Source organism: Salvelinus namaycush, chromosome 5 (genome assembly GCF_016432855.1).
Source record: "Salvelinus namaycush isolate Seneca chromosome 5, SaNama_1.0, whole genome shotgun sequence".
Lineage (NCBI taxonomy): Eukaryota > Metazoa > Chordata > Actinopteri > Salmoniformes > Salmonidae > Salvelinus > Salvelinus namaycush.
Genome location: NC_052311.1, coordinates 40,107,334 through 40,124,152, shown reverse-complemented (window position 1 = coordinate 40,124,152; position 16,819 = coordinate 40,107,334). Strand labels below are relative to the sequence as shown.

The window sequence follows — 16,819 nt, the reverse complement described above, 5'->3', positions numbered from 1 at the left end:
TGTTCTGGGATTGATTTGCACTTTTCGCACCAAGTACGTTCATCTCTAGGAGACAGAACACTTCTCCTTCCTGAGCGGTATGACGGCTGCGTGGTCCCATGGTGTTTATACTTGCGTACTATTGTTTGTACAGATCAACGTGGTAACTTGAGGCGTTTGGAAATTTCTCCCAAGGATGAACCAGACTTGTGGAGGTCTACAATTCTTTTTCTGAGGTCTTGGCTGATTTATTTAGATTTTCCCATGATGTCAAGCAAAGAGGCACTGAGTTTGAAGGTAGGCCTTGAAATACATCCACAGGTACACCTCCAATTGACTCAAATTATGTCAATTAGCCTATCAGAAGCTTCTAAAGCCAGGACATAATTTTCTGGAATTTTCCAAGCTGTTTAAAGGCACAGTCAACTTAGTGTATGTAAACTTCTGACCCACTGGAATTGTGATACAGTGAAATAATCTGTCTGTAAACAATTGTTGGAAAAATTACTTGTGTCATGCACAGTAATTAGATAAGTAGATAAGTCCTAACTGACTTGCCAAAACTATAGTTTGTTAACAAGAAATTTGTGGAGTGGTTGAAAAACAAGTTTTAATGACTCCAACCTGTCACGATCGTCATAATAAGCGGACCAAGGCGCAGCGGGATATGAAGACATCTTCTTTTATTAAAGATGACGAAACACGAAACGAACACTTTTACAAAACAAAACAACAGTGAAGCTACAAACGTAAGTGCATACACAAGCTACAAACGTTCAACATAGACAATTACCCACAAACACCTAAAGCCTATGGCTGCCTTAAATATGGCTCCCAATCAGAGACAACAATAAACAGCTGTCTCTGATTGAGAACCAAATCAGGCAACCATAGACTTTCCTAAACACCTACACTGAACACAACCCTATACATACTAAAAACCCCTTAAACAATACACACACCCTAAACTAGACAAAACACACAAACATCCCCCATGTCACACCCTGACCTAACTAAACTAATAAAGAAAATCAATATAACAGAGGCCAGGGTGTGACACAACCTAAGTGTATGTAAACTTCCGACTTCAACTGTATATATAGTACCACTCAAAAGTATGGACACACCTACTCATTCAAGTTTTTATTTTTACTATTTTCTACATTGTAGAATAATAGTGAAGACATCAAACTATGAAATAACACATATGGAATCATGTAGTAACCAAAAAAGTGTTATATATGTTATATATATATATTTTATATTTAAGATTCTTCAAAGTCGCCAGCCTTTGCCTTGATGACAGCTTTGCACACTCTTGGCAAAGCATGCCATTCCATGAGCACAGCATTTATTTTTCAACTGAAATCAATGAGCCCAATCAGTCCTCCGTGACAACAAAATCTATAATCAAAAGACCAAGTCCATATTATTGCAATAATAGCTCAAATAAGCAAAGAGAAACGACAGTCCATCATGATTCCATATGTGTTATTTCCTAGTTTTGATGTCTTCACTATTATTCTACAATGTAGAAAATAGTAAAAATAAAGAAAAACCCTTGAATGAGTAGGTGTGTCAGGACTTTTGACTGCTACTCTATATAATGCCGTTTTTTCCAATTGTGGTGCAATACTCCACTCTCTCATTCTGTAGATGCATTCTCTGCTATGGCTCCAGCACCAGCAGTGGCTCCAACTCCAGCTCAAGCCCCGGCTCCAGCTCCTGCCCCTGCAACGGTCTCTCCTCCCAAACCTGAGCCATCTGCACCTGCACCTGTCATTGATCTGCTGGGTGCGTACTGTACCACGAAACTCACCACTTCCTGTACACCTCCATGGGTTGATTTGACTCGTGCTGCGTTAACATCTGACCTTTTCCATACTCTGTTCATCTATTTGTCTTGTGTACTTGTGTGTCTTGTTTACAGTGATTTTTTTTTATTGCCATTTCTCCATTGTTAAATATAGCTATTAGGTGTGAAGGATATTTGTATGTGGAGAGCTGTTCATGTGTAAGTATCTTCGTAGCCAGGGTAATAGACCCCTGATAAGTCTAGATCTAGGAGAGAGGATAGTGTCATATGTTTGGTGTAGCAGTATATCTGCTTTTGGATTATGTAGCCAATGTAGCATTGCTTGTTAGTTAGCTGTGAATGAGTTAGTAGTAGCCATTGTGTAGCGACGTCACCCGCCCTGAAACCTACAAATACTGTCGCCCGCACCAAGAAACACCTTTGGATTTTCTGGGTCAGCGGTATTAAGGCTTCTTGAGTTGCGATGTTTTGGTGTGCAGAGTTTTGAGTTCATACACAGGTTGGGACGGAAATTCTACCCTCTTGCAATTGCATGGTACTTAGAGGTGTGTGTGTGTGTGTGTGTGTGTGTGCTTGCGTGCATGCGTGCACGTGCGTGTGTTTACTACAGGGCTGGGGAGTAACGGATTACATGTAATCCGTTAAATGTAAGGGATTACAAAAAATGGTAACTGTAATCCGTTACGTTACCAGCTAAAATATTGTAATCAGATTACCAATACTTTTGAAAAACTAAATGATTACTTCGAGGATGACTTTTAAATTCAGAAAGGATGTTCAAATTCAGAAAGGATGTTCTTTTTTCAAATCAGCATTGAAAAAAGGCTCAAGTTTAAGTTTGTTCCACCTGATCGAGTCTGACCACAAGTCAGAGAACACTATGATGACATAGGAAATGTGTTCGATGGATCGCGGGAAAAGAGCAGGAATAGGCTTTTGTAGGCTACAGTCCAAGCTATGTCTTCCAATGGTGCGACTGCTGTCGGCATCCGAAAGATTATCCAACTTGAATAAACGGTTGGAGGTAAGGATGACAGTAGTGGTGTAGTTTACGGCGATACGGATATCACTTATTATTGATGTCTACATAACGTTGTGAATCACACTGCTGCTCTCTCATTTAGCTATTTGCGCGTTACGGATTGTGTTTGTTGTGGATGGCTGTTCATAAATCTAAATGTGTATTTGAACCCAATAATGGTTGTATTCAAGAAGTTTAAGCTGCCTATCAATCATTGTTTTTGAAACCAGTGGACATCCAGTGAAAAATGCGATCTTCAAACAGCTGCATAGTGTGGATTCCAGCCTATGGAATAAAAGTGGGGCTTTTATAGCTCAATCTAATTCATGCTGAAAAAAAAAAACCATAGGCCTAGTGGACACATGCTCAAACTCACACACTTTTGAATAGACTTAAAGTGGCGATCTGTAGTTGCTACATCTATTTTTGGACTTATACATTATATAAAAAGTACCAGTCAAGAGTTTGGACACACCTACTCATTCAAGGGTTTTTCTTTATTTGTACTGTTTTCTACATTGTAGAATAATAGTGAAGACATCAAAACTATGAAATAACACATAAGGAATCATGTAGTAACCAAAAAGAAGTAGCCACCCTTTGCCTTGATGACAGCTTTGCACACTCTTGGCAAAGCATGTCATTCCATGAGCGCAGCATTTATTTTTAACTCGAATCAATGAACCCAATCAGTCCTCCATGACAACAAAATCATAAAGAAAAGAGTAGGGTTGGCTAATAAGTCCTTAGTTTTTGGGTTATGCTCAGGTAAAACAATTAGGCTAATCTATACTTCCATATTTCCAAGTCCTATTCTTGAAGATCAAGGGGTATAACATTTAGTGGAATGACTGGAATTCTGATAGACTTTGGTTTTTTATGTAAATATATATTTTAATTGTATTATTATATGTAGTAGAAAGCAATGGGTTAGAAGAAGCCTACATAACCAACCCATAAAGTAAAACGTAACATCCATTTATGGCCAGTTATGTAATGCCTCTTAAGGGGAAAGTAATCTAAAAGTAACGGAATGTAATCAGATTACATTACTGAGTTTGGGTAATCCAAAAGTTACGTTACTCATTACAATTTTGGACAGGTAACTAGTAACGGATTACATTTAGAAAGTAACCTACCCAACCCTGGTTTACTGTCTCACTGCCTGTTTGCCTCCCCCTCCCTTCCTGGCTCATGGCTAACTAACTCTTCTTTACCCTCATGCTGCGTTCCGTATGGCTGGCTGGCTGTATAGACACATTCAGTAGTCCTGCTCTGTTGGATGCTATGCCCGCTGCCCCCGGGGGACCAGGAGAGGATCTATTGGGTGGTACGCACACACACACACTTTAACTTTAACCCAGTTGTAACACACCATAATCAATGTCCCGGTGAGCAGCTAATTAGTCGAATAAAGTGAGCTGGATTAGGGCTGTAGTAAAAGCCTGCAGGACTGTGGTTCTCCAGGAGAAGAGTTGGGAGCCCCTGCTCTAAGACATCCATCTGCCGTTTGTGATTCATACTGCACATACAGTATGTTAATATTGAATACCATGACACAATGTAACTTAAATCAATGGAATTGTAATCAATGGAAATGAAAATCATTATCACCGTATATAATACTCTCATTCAAATGGTTCCCCACTTCCAGGACTGATGTCTCCTAGCCTGGCTCCCACGGCAGCCCCTGCTCCTTTGGCCCCCGCTTTGGCCCCGGCCCTCGCCCCTACCCTGGCTCCTGTCTCAGCCCAGAATGACTTGCTGGAGGGTGGCTTCGACATCCTCGGCTCCCTACCCCCACTAATGCCCGCCACACCAGCAGCTGCAGACACAGTGCCGGCCGCAGCAGCACCCTCTGGTGGCTTTGATGCATCAGGTAGGGGACACAGTCTGCTCCATGAATATATTATCCTGAGAGAAGTGTGTGTGTGTGTGTGTGTGTGTGTGTGTGTGTGTGTGTGTGTGTGTGTGTGTGTGTGTGTGTGTGTGTGTGTGTGTGTGTGTGTGTGTGTGTGTGTGTGTGTGTGTGTGTGTGTGTGTGTGTGTGTGTGTGTGTGTGTGTTCTGCATGCATGACTGACGCTGCCACGCTCCACCGCCGCTGTCCCTATTATGTAACGCTGAGGGCTCAACGGTCACCACTGCTGACGGTTTAATTCCTCAACAGTCACTCTCTCTCTCTCTCTCTCTCTCTCGTCTCACATGTGCACATGCCAATACTTACTACTGTGCTCCCCATCCTATTTCAACTCCTTCTTTCTCTATATGTTGGTCTCCCTCTACCTCCCTCCGTCCTCGTGTTCTCTCTCTCTGTCACATGCTACCTTTCCTCATTTCTCTCCTCACATCCTTTCTTTGTCCACCCCTTCAATCCCCTCCTCTTGTCCACTCTGCCCTTGTCTCTTTCTGCCATCCCCTCTCTCTCTCTCTCTGTCACTGCTGGGTCATTGCTTGCTGCTACTGCGTAATTGGTGAGTGCACAAGACTTTCTCCCGCTAGTGCTTTGCAGTATGTGCTGTTTTGAGACGTTCCCCATTTTTTTTAAATATTCCCTTTTTGCATGTTTCAATATGTTTGTCTCACATATGAGACAATGTAATGTATGTATTACTCCCATTTGTAACATTTGCCAGATTCTAGCCTCAATTCAACATAGTGCTCTTTGAAACTGCGATGCTGGCACTGTGGTGGTCTAAAACCACATTTAAACACAGTTATAGACTTGAATGTTCAGATTCTGTGGTAGTGAAGGCCTTATATTAATCTCTCGTGGACAGACCACGTAAACATAAAAGATACCAAATTCCGCAAGATTTTTGTTCTGGGTTAACCGAGATTAGGTGCATTTTGTTTCTGCCCTGTTCGGTACATGCATTGCACACCAGAGTACTGCACTGAATGGCTTTTGTTGTGGTGATGAATTGTATGGTGATGATTTCACATTTGCCCCTCTTTGTGAAGATTAGGGATTATAAAGGTTTTCATCCATGCTGTATGTCACTAACATCTTACTCCCCTTATTTCTACCCTTTCCCTCTAAGTGTTTGGTGGATTAGGGGACCTACTGATGCCAGCCTTAACACCCCAGTCCACTGGGGGCAGTGTGGGCAGCACTGGCAGTGGTGGGGTCAGTACCAAGGTGACACCCGCGGTCGGGGGTGGCATGACAGGCGCCACATCTATTAAACGGCCATCCATCGGGGGCGACTTGGACTCCTCCCTGGCAAACCTGGTTGGAGGCATGTATTGATCACACCTGGACAGTCTTGATGGTTCTGATTACTGTTTTTTTGTCAGTTTAATAATGAGTTCTGAAATTATGTTTTCTTCTCTTGCAGATCTGGGGATTCAGAAAAAGTACGTACGGAGTTTCTCTGTGTTCGTGCTTGCGCGTGCGTGTGCATGTGCGTGTTCTCCTTTTCTTTGTGTGCTTCCTAAATAACAATCAAAGTCACGCGGTATCTGGTGTGTATTCCCAAACCTTCCAGCTAGCTGATGACAACTTTGGTGTTATGTGTGTCTCATATAGGGACCATCAGTGGAATGAGAAGAAGCTGACAGGAGGATCTAACTGGACCCCCCAGGTAGCCCCTCCCAGCTGGGGCGCTCCTGGACCTATGATGGTAAAAGCCTCCACAAGCCTCCCAATATTAGCAAAGAACCATTATTGGGACATTTATTATTGAAATCAAATCAAAGTTTATTGGTCATGTGCACAGGATACAGGTTGTAAATTGTACAGTGAAATGCTTACTTGCAAGCTCTCCTCAACAGTACAATTAATACACATTTATTTAAAAAAAAAAGTTATAAATATAGTCATGTTTAGAAATATACACAATAAGAATATACAGTGTAGACTATGAAATGTGCTAGAGTAGTGATATGGTTGAGCAGCTTAGATAAATAGTAGCAGCAATGGTACACGGGTTTGTGCGTGTGTGCGTGTGTGTGCGTGCGTATGAGGTGTATGTGTGCGTGCGTGCGAGGTGTGTGTGTAAGGGTGGGTGAGTGAGTGAAAGTCTCTTAGGTGCAGCTGTGAAGAGAGTCAGTCTCCAGTGATGGACTGGGCAGTCTTCACCACACTCTGTAGAGCCTGGAGAGTGTAGCATTTTGGTATATTGGAAAAGGATTGGAAATTGGAAAAGGATTGTTCAGGAATGGAAATGATGTTCTATGTCATAGAGCTGTGAACTGTTTATGTCTTGATTTCCTGTTTCTAGGGTGGCCCCGCCCCTGGAGCCCCCGGTGCCCCTGGAGTCATCCCTCCGCCCATGGGAGCACATCCTGCCTTTGGCATGGTGAGATACTGGACTGGATGCCCAGAAACCAACATGGACAGCTATACTTATAAATGAGCTCAGTGTTCTTATTCAAGACAGGATGTAGTTATTGGTCAATTCCATTAACCCCTTCCATCTCTGTCCAGGCCTCAGCAGCTGGATCTGGAGTTCCCATGATGCCTTCCATGATGATGGGACAACCAATGATGGGTCAACCCATGAGACCACCCCTGCCAGGAGCTGCAGCACCAGGGGCACCGGTAACAGACATGCATGCACACACACACACACACGCACGCACACAGATACACACTCACATTCATTCTCAGATACATTTTTTCCACACCCTCAAACACATACAGTACACAGTAGATTGCACATAAGTATACAGAATCACCTGTTACTCCTTCAGTAATAAACTTATTTAAAGGGGAAATATACTCATATATTCTTCATTAGTCCACTTTTGATACAGTCCCATAAAATGATGCATGTCAACGTTCATGTTTTCAAGATATATTGCTTTTGGTCTCCTGATGACCAAAATCAAAGTGCAAAACATCATCATAAGACTTTTCTACAAAATAAACACAGGCTTGATATTAGGAAAGATATGAGGCTTGTATGTGCAAAATAAATATATTTTAAAGGCAATGTTTTTGAAGTGGTACTCAATTTGTTTTTTTGTTTTCCAGCTGTCTCCAGGACCTGCTGCCACCCAGAGCAAAAAGCCCAAGGACCCACTGGCAGACCTCAACCTCAAGGACTTAATGTAATCCCCCAGCCCAGGTGTGTGCTCAGCACTTTCAGCTGTCATCTTGGTGTAATGCTTGTCTTGCCTGGTCTCAGATCAGTTTGTGTGGTTTTGACAACTTTTGATCATTGTCATGCCAATGACTACAGGACTACAGCACAAAGAGATCTGGGACCAGGCTAATGCTAGTCATGTGTCAGTGGTCAAACTTAGGGTATGTTTCTCTCCTTATTGTCTTCCAGCTCTTGTTTTTCTGGAGCTGGGCCCTCTGGCCGCCTGTCCTATTTCGGCGTTCTGTACAACCTGGGACACCAGAGACCCTCCTCAGCTACTCACCCATAGGAGACCCCTTCCTCCACCCCATCCCAGCCCCCTGTGTAATGTTGTAGCACAAACTGTGAAAGTGAAACCTTAGTGAGAAAAAAACAAGTGTGTGCTTAACTGGATGTAACCTTTTGTCTAAACAAAACCACACAAAACATACAAAAACGAGCGGAAGCTGAAGGCGTATGTGCTGTATGTATTTCGATAATTTTTTCCAGTAGTGTGGGCGTGTTGAGTTGAATGATGGATGCGTGTTTGTTTGATGCCCTCAGCTCCACCTTCGGCCCTGCACTGGCCTTCTGATCACTCAAGAGAGGAGGGGGTTCCACCCTGCCTCACCCTGATTGGATAAGAGGGGTAAGCAAAGCAGCCCCGTCATTTTTGGATGAAACGTGCAATGTGTCGTTCGCAGAAGTTCTTCTTCGCTGTTGTATATACATTACACTGGCAAATCTTTAAGGATTCTGTCTCTACTCTGTATGTCTGTGGAAGAGCATATTGATGTGAATCTGATATCAAATTGTAAGAAGTCATGTGACCATTGTCTTATTTCCCGTCATCTTTTGAACGTATTTAGAAACAAATATGATATGAATATATGACTAATATGAATAAGCAACATGTACGGGCTCCTGAATCCTAAATGACCATCCAATGATTTTTTATTATGATGTTCAGTATATTTATTTGTTTTTTTGTCAACGCTTATTTTTCTTTTCTTTTTTTTTTTTTTGATTTTACGCATCATGTCCAACATTATTTGTATTTTCGCTCTCTGTTGACATTGTTTGTGAATCTGCTGTAAAACATTGTCGGATATTTTTTATCAACAGATCGTATCTTATCGCTTATTTACAGAGAAAATGTGTTTTCCTATTCCTATTCAAGATAAAGGTCAAAGAGTGCATATCAGGAGCCAGATGTTGCCAGTACCTCATATCTCAATACAGAGGGGAAGGGAACAGTCTTTTGTTAAACCACTAAAACAAGTTAGTCTACTTCCTGGTATCACCGGCACTCTCCCTGTGGACCTATCACTGTCCTCCTCATCAGTGGTCTGTTGTTTGATTTTCATATTTGCTCGTACTTTATTATTATCATTATTACTATAACTAGACCACGGTTAGGTACTGGATATGTAGTGTTATTTTTGTATTTGAGAAGAAACAAACATCCTTATCTCCCTATTCCCCCACCCCAGATTTTGTTACATATTTCTGTTCCGTTTCCTCCCCCATTGTTAATGAATCAGTAATATTGTAGATGGTAGCATGGGCGGAGAGGAGAGCCTGTGTATATGCCCAGTCAAAAGAGGACACTGTTGAATAGTGTGGCTTCCATGTATATCTAGGCAGCTGTTTAGAACCAGTGAAACCAGTCCTGTGCTGTACAGCCCCAGATATAACAGATACATTGTTGCGTCATTGCAAGACTGTTTCGACAATTGTTGTGGGAAAAAATATGGATTAGAAAAATGGGAAAACATGCTTTTTTTCATTATTGAGTTACATTTTTATATGTTATTATTATTATTTACTATGCCCCTCCCCAGTGCATGTAAGCCCTTTGAGATGCAATAAACTCAATGATGGAAAGAATCGCCCGTTAATGATCGCCAATCTTTTTCTCATGTTGATAGATCAGATCATGGACGCATTGCATTTTTAATCTGGTGCACTAAATGTCATGACATTGTAATGATATCAATAGGGCTAACTTGGATTGTGTTCATTAGGGCGCACAACTGAAAACATTTTAAAATGTAAATGACTGTTTCTTATTGGACAGGTCCTAGTAGTCCCTCCATGTTTCAGTCTGTTTTCTTCCATTTGGTGCCTAATGATCATGACCCTGGCTACAGGCATAGATGTGTCATAGATACATACATCACTTCTCCTCACGGTAAACAAACATACACATACAAGTTGTAATCTTGGTTTATTTGTTGTTTTTTCAATCATGGTGAAATGTTATTAATTTAATGTATTTTGTCATCAATGGCAAACTCGTATAAATTGTGGCACATAATAAACAAGATTCATCAACATGAACCCTTAAGAATGATGATTGTTTTCATCAAATAACGTTATGGCATTTGTTGTCACCACTACCCTTCAAATTACATGAATCTAATGGGAATAATTAATGTTTTTAATCTGAAAGCTCTGTTACATCAAACCCACTGTGTAGCCTCATATTAAATACATAGTTACAGTACTAGGCTATCAAAAATATATTCCGATAGGTCTCCCCAAAGTGTACAATTTCATATTAATTAAATTAGCACCAAGTCTCTGGATAAGCACCATAATTTTTATGTGCATGGCAATGAAACCACATTTTAATGCACTGCTAGAGTAAAAAAAGAACGAACGGTCGGACTGAAAACAATCATGTTTTATCCAGGATCCCTCTGGAACCTTTCACTATTTAGTCATAGAAACATACTCTAATAAGAAAAGGTAGTTGTACAAAAAGGGACATTACAGAAAACTCAAAGAGCTAGATATACACTCTTTTAAACACCAGCACGTTGATTTAGAAAATATTTAGAAAAAAGACAGTTACAACCTCTTAATATACTCAAATGTTAATTTCTCCCGAAAAAAATGTAGCTTTTTTCTGGGTCGTTCACCAAAGCCAATGCAAACTTTCTTGTTCCTTTTGCTAGTAAAGGGTACACATTTGAAAATGTTAACGTCTCTGCGTTCATTTAACCTGCCTGGAATATATGAAATAACAGGCATCGCTCCCCTGAAACAGCTGAATATACAACATTTTATCAAAATTGGTCAAACCTAAATATCTGTCAAAATATTCCCGTTGGCATAAACACAGGACCTGTCAATATATAATCATGATATTCATAAATTTCTAAAATGTTTGCTTTTTAATAATTAAATAAATTAGACAAGGCAGAACAGCCATAGTTCTCTTTGATCTGTTGACGAGTTCCTGTAATCAACAACAGTGAGTCTGTATGGCCGCTTGTGTGCGATGAATGCTGTGATGAGGCAATCTGTGCCAGTTGCCAGTGGGAAGCACAGGAGGTAAAAGAGAAGAAGACAGAGGAGAGGCAGTCGGGCAGGCCCCTGGTTCGTTGGTGATGGAGGGAGGAGGGTGGAGGGGTGTTGTGGCATGTTGTGTGTCCCTCAGGCGTCCCGGCACTCGCTGGAGTCCCCATGGACCCAGTAACAGATCTGGGCATACTTGAGGGGCGTAATCCTCACCGCCACATTGTAATCCTGCTGCGCCCCATTGCCGTTGACATCCACCCACTGATGGCCCGAAAACACCCCGATGATCTTCCTCTTCCATTTCTTCTTGCCGGGCTCTTTGAGGCGGATGTAGACCCCAGAGCCGCTGGAGCCGGGCTTGGCATCACAGTACTGATACAGCAGGTCTTTGGACTCCTCCGACACCGAGCAGAAGCGGTACACCAAGTTGCCGGGCCGGTCGTCGTCAAAGCCTGAGAAGTGGATTCGGCCGGCAGGCAGCTTCTTGACCGATGGGATAATGCCCAGGTCCATGTGCTTGACCTTCTGGGCCTTCTTCAGCTCCAGCACGGCATAGTCGTAGTCAGCCGCCACACCGTCCGACGCCCCGCCTTTGAACCAGCCTTTAGGGACCTGGGTCTGCTTCACTCTGGTCCACCGGAAGGATGGCTTCTCGACCTCTGCGCTGCGACGACTGCGGCTCTTTCTGTCTTTCCCTTTCCTTCCTTTCCTCTCATTCCCTCCATCTTTCTCTTCTTTCTCTTCCTTGTCTTCTTCTTTCCTCCTCTTGCCTTTACCCCGTCCTCTCTTCCCTTTCCCTCGCCGGGATTTCTCCTTGAGGACGCCCACGCGTAGCTTCTGTGCTCCGCTCACGTAGTCCTGTCCGTCGTGGATGCAGTGGGCGGCCGTCAGGACGTGTTTGGGGGATAACAGGACACCAGAGCAGCCCGTGGAGATCTTGACGGAGGTGGAGAAGGGGTACTTAGTGGAGAACTGCTTGTCAGCGATGCTGAAGCGGGTGTCTGTGCCGTAGACCTCCCGTCTGCGGCGTGACTTGGAGGAAGAGGAGGAGTTCCCAGCAGGCCAAGCGTTGACCTCGTTGAGGCCCTGCACAGACACAGAGGTCAGGGTGCGCGTTCCGTTCTCGTACACTGTCTCATAGGACAGGAACTCCTCCAGGTCAGCCAGAGAGGGGTCGGGGAGGCGACGCTGGCACTCAATCCCACAGGTCCCGTTCAGCTCTCCCTGAGGTTTGGCCGTGAAGCCAGGGCTGCTAAGGGCCACCGTCCTCCTGTTCCTCACCAGTGGCACCTTCCACTGCGGCCAGGTATACTCATCATCTCCTCCTGTGGCCTCATGGGCTTCCACAGCCACCACCACGGCCAGCGACGTCACTGAGAGCAGGAGACACAGGGGTACGGGGACCATTGCACAGATGGGCCTGGCTCTGGAGGGGAGAGGAGAGAAAGACACTATAAGGGATGGTGGAGAACGCTGAGGTGCAAATACAGTGTGCAGTCAATGCTTTGTCAACATGCATGAAGGGCTTTTTAAATGGTTTCATATGTCTCTATTGAATAGAATAGACGGAAAGAGACAAAAATTTGCTTGCTACTCTACTCCCACAACATACAGACACAAGCAGTATAGGCAACCAAATCTGTGGGTGAGTAAAAACGTTCTACTAAAACACATTTTCATGTGGTTGTTACAGAAACCACTGTTGGCAATTTATAGTTTGAGGCATCCATCTGTTGTTGGTCAAACTTTTCAGCTGGGATGAGATGGAATTTCATTTGGAGGGTATTTTTATAAGTCTGACTCTGAATAGAAACATACTCAGACAAAGATAAATGAGGTCAAATCCCCCCCTTCCCAAAAATACATCCAGCACCAGCGTGCCACATCCACAGGAGGGCAATGTAACCCAGAAAAATGAACGTCTCACAGTTGCCAAATTCAGAGCACTGAGAAGAAGCAAAGCTGTCAAGAAAGTGGGCCGTGTCTGTGGCTAACAAAAGACACAAGAGCACTCCTTGTTTACTAGCACAGTTTTTTTTTTCATGGACACAACCATCTTCAAAATGCTCATATCAACAAAAAGAAGGGGTAGCAGCGTCTTCATATAGAAACGATTAAATATAACCAACAGAATAACCAACAGTCTCTCAAGAAATCATAGCATTTCATTGAGTTAACATAGGAGCTGTGGTTGAGAGGAGATTTATGGAGCCTGAGGCTGAGTGGAGGCTGTGGCCAATGAGGAAGAGAGGAGGAGAGGACCATCCCGGGGGCTGACTGTACTGAGATGGTGGCTTGGAGCTTAGCCACATGGTTAGCCTTTAGCTGTCAGTAATGACCATATCTGGTTTCTCTCTGAGTCTATGCTGCTCTCTGCTTCATTCCGCCCACAGTTTGAAGACGTAGGCCGACATGACATCACACAAGATGAGAGTTAGACTGTGGCCAAACTGGGCTGATAGCTGTGGAGGAAATTTGAATTCAGGGCATTTTATTAATTCAACAGACCATCACTTCACTACTGAGCAGAGAAATAGCCCTTTGTCAGCAGTTGCGTAGACGTAGCTCAACCGCAATTCTATACAGAGAATAGAACAGGGGAAGTCATTTGAGCTACAGTGCATTTCATGAAGGGGCCTAAGCAGCAGTGCTGTAGTGAAGTAGTGCAGTAGTACAAATCCAACAACCATTTCAAACAATGGTGCGGTGGGATAGAGGTAAAGTGAGAAAAAACCCTGATGTGATTACAGTACATTCATCCAGCCTGTTTGAAGAGCCTAAATAGCCTTTGGCATACTGGCTAACATCTGACCTTCCAGCTGGAGGCCGAGCCTGTGAGGGAGGGGCGAGCATGGTGGCCAGGTGTCTTCCTTGCATTCCCATTCAATCAGATGCTAGGCAGTGTGAAAGTGAAAAGCTGCCAGGCGTTGCACGGTGGATGGATGAAGAAGACGGATGGTAGGAAATAATCCCATCAAAGGATGTGCTGTTGCATCACCATTGTACCCTGATGAAGACAGCTTGCCTGTCGAAACGTTGGTAAATTAAATATTTTTGCATCTGAGCTCCTAGAGTGTGCGGCTCTCCTTTATTTTTAAGTTTTCTACTCCGCTAGCCAGCACCTCGCCTAAATAGGTGTGCGTTTCTTTTTCTTCTAGATTGTTCTGTTGCATCACCAACCATAGGTTACAGGGGACCAGGCCAGTTTGGCATTATCCTAACACACATCACAGGGGAGTTATCCTTCTTCCACCTCATGTAGCAAACCATATGCCCTGCCTATTTCAGACAAGGTGTATGTCTACTGTAAGGGCAAAGGTCACACATGACCTATCCCAGAATAGCATGTATAATGCCATGTTATGTAATCTTAATGCAGTTCTGTCAATGGTAGGTCTTGACACCTGAGTATTCTGATTTAATGGCCTCAGTTTTTGTCTACAAATCAAATCGCTCAACTGTGGATGGGATAGCCATGTACACAACGCCATACATCTTCAAACCAACCTTACCCTGAAATAAAACAAGGTAGAATATAAAACATGACATTAGAATGACTCAATGCATTAGAAATGTGATGTCAGGAATTTGACCCAGGTTTCTGGCCAACAAGACACATTTTCCCAGACCAAGAAATAGCACAAATTCAACAGAAAAGTGAAATTACTGAGGATAGAGTGGAAACTGATATGTTGCCAGTATAATTTTCTGTTAAAGAAGGCCTGCATTTAACTGAGTGATTTTCCATTACAGTATAATCTCTCAAACGCCATCACATACACCATTTTCCACTCCAGCGCGTGCTTTGAAAGAATCCCGCGCACGGCCACCAAAAGATGGTGCTAGAATGCAATCTCTCTCGCGCGCTCCTTCATTTTTTTGTTCATAAATCGGATTTTTATGGGAAAATATCCTCTAAAATCAAAGTGGAAAAATGTCGATACAATAAAAATCCCTGCAAGCAAGGGTGTCCTCTTGGTCCTAAAGTAGCACTAACTTCAGTAATTGTGATGCAAATATGTTTTTGCTAATAACTTTAGACTCACACAACCTATCTTGCAAAGGGAAAATTAGATCAACGATTGGTTATCAATAAAGCCACGAGTTGTCGATTAATATAAAAATCCATAATAACCTCGCAAAATAGGTTTCTAATCTCAAGGTTAAATAAATGATGTGCATTATAAATAATTGTTTTATGTTACTATATATAAATCTTTTATTTTTAAGAACTCTATGGGAAAAAAATATATATAAGAAGATTGTAGCCTAAAAACGAAACAAGAATAAAATAAAATTAGTTCATTAATTAACCTAACACATTTTCATGTAAAAAACGAACTGTCACGTATTCCATATTGTTGTCTCAATGACTAATTAGATAGTAAAAAAAATACTTTAACGAATGACAAACAGATAAAAATCCTAATCCAAAACAATATTAGCCTTGTAATGAATAGAATAAAAATTCCCATCAATATATACTTTTGCAATATCACGATTACCAAACCAGACCACCAGAAATCAAGAAAATAGATCAAAACCCGTATTTTGAAAAGAATGAAGTGAGAGCCCCATTGTCCAAGTGGCTCCATCAACAAAATAAACAAAAGGCTCTGAAACTCCATACCTGCTTTCATTCGATTGATTGATATGACAATTCCGCAAATCTGTTTTTTATTTCCAGAAAGAAACTGCTATTGCATCTAAGACGTCTTCTTATCAGCGGACGAAAGTCCCCTTCTCCTCATCGCATTTGCACCAAAGAGGCTGAGAGAAAGTCGCAGCAGCCAGAGCCCTCCGTGCGGGCTGCGCTTGATGCTGAGAGAGGGAGGAGGGAAGAAAGGTCTGAAAAATATTTTTTCACTTGCGACAAAGCTGTTTACATAGGCCTACATGGGAGTGACCAGCCGGTTCAGCTAAAAAGGCTGGATTGATTGATTGAATGAGTGAGTATTTGTCAGTCTATGCAACCCGACAGTCCTATGTGGTCGTCAATGGGATGGTGCGCTCATGAGATGCTGTTGCGCCCTATGAAATACATATTACATTTCAGTGTCATTTTGTGCGCTTTATTCAATGGAGCTTTCATTCGACCGGGGACTGGAATTAGTCCCAGGGAGCCCACAATGGCCCTCGCAGACTGTTTTCATTGTCGCCCGTCTGAACTTCCACATCTGCTGCACTTGTCTCTGTGCTCGATGAAGTGGTAAACACACTGGCAGGGGGTCTTTGCGCTGTATGCACCCATGCGGTGACAGAGAGCACTATTCAGGAAAACATGCCTAGAATAGTGAAGCTAACTGTCCAACGGGATGTAGAGCAAATGAATGTATGCTCATTTCCAGTTTTATAGGGAGGATGTGCTTCACTTGGATCTGCGTCTGTCCACACATGCATCATGTGTAAAGATAAAGGGAACTACCCACACTAATCAGAGGAGGCTGGTTGGAGGAGCTATATGAAGATAGGCTCATTGTAAAGACTGGAATAAATGGAAAGGTAACAATCACATCAAACATATGGAAACCACATGTTTGACTCCATTAAATTAATTCCATTCCAGTCATTACAATGAGCCGTCCTCCTCTAGCTCCTCCCACCAGCCTCCTCTGCCACACTT

The 16,819-nt window shown here is 42.7% G+C and overlaps 2 protein-coding genes across 2 annotated transcripts in view; one reads left to right on the top strand and one right to left on the bottom strand.

Annotated features, from left to right (window-relative positions):
• The window catches only part of LOC120047111 (clathrin coat assembly protein AP180-like), a 68,848-nt gene extending 60,971 nt beyond the window's left edge, over positions 1-7,877 (top strand). Inside the window, exons 16-22 of the mRNA XM_038992650.1 lie at positions 4,471-4,695; positions 5,860-6,057; positions 6,157-6,175; positions 6,348-6,441; positions 7,042-7,119; positions 7,248-7,361; positions 7,797-7,877. Coding sequence (XP_038848578.1) covers positions 4,471-4,695; positions 5,860-6,057; positions 6,157-6,175; positions 6,348-6,441; positions 7,042-7,119; positions 7,248-7,361; positions 7,797-7,877 — 809 coding nt within the window. The remainder of the gene's footprint in view (positions 1-4,470; positions 4,696-5,859; positions 6,058-6,156; positions 6,176-6,347; positions 6,442-7,041; positions 7,120-7,247; positions 7,362-7,796) is intronic.
• A 2,224-nt stretch (positions 7,878-10,101) lies between these two features.
• On the bottom strand, positions 10,102-15,997 carry LOC120048264 (inactive serine protease 35-like). The gene is made up of 2 exons (XM_038994108.1): positions 15,827-15,997; positions 10,102-12,622 (listed from the first exon to the last, which is right to left on the bottom strand). Exon 2 carries the CDS (start codon positions 12,601-12,603, stop codon positions 11,332-11,334), a length of 1,272 nt encoding a protein of 423 aa, XP_038850036.1. The 5' UTR covers positions 12,604-12,622; positions 15,827-15,997; the 3' UTR covers positions 10,102-11,331.
• Positions 15,998-16,819: the final 822 nt, after the last annotated feature.

Bases quoted from the DNA above. Each gene is read 5' to 3' on its own strand.
- LOC120048264 (XM_038994108.1), bottom strand. From the start codon at position 12,603: ATGGTCCCCGTACCCCTGTGTCTCCTGCTCTCAGTGACGTCGCTGGCC.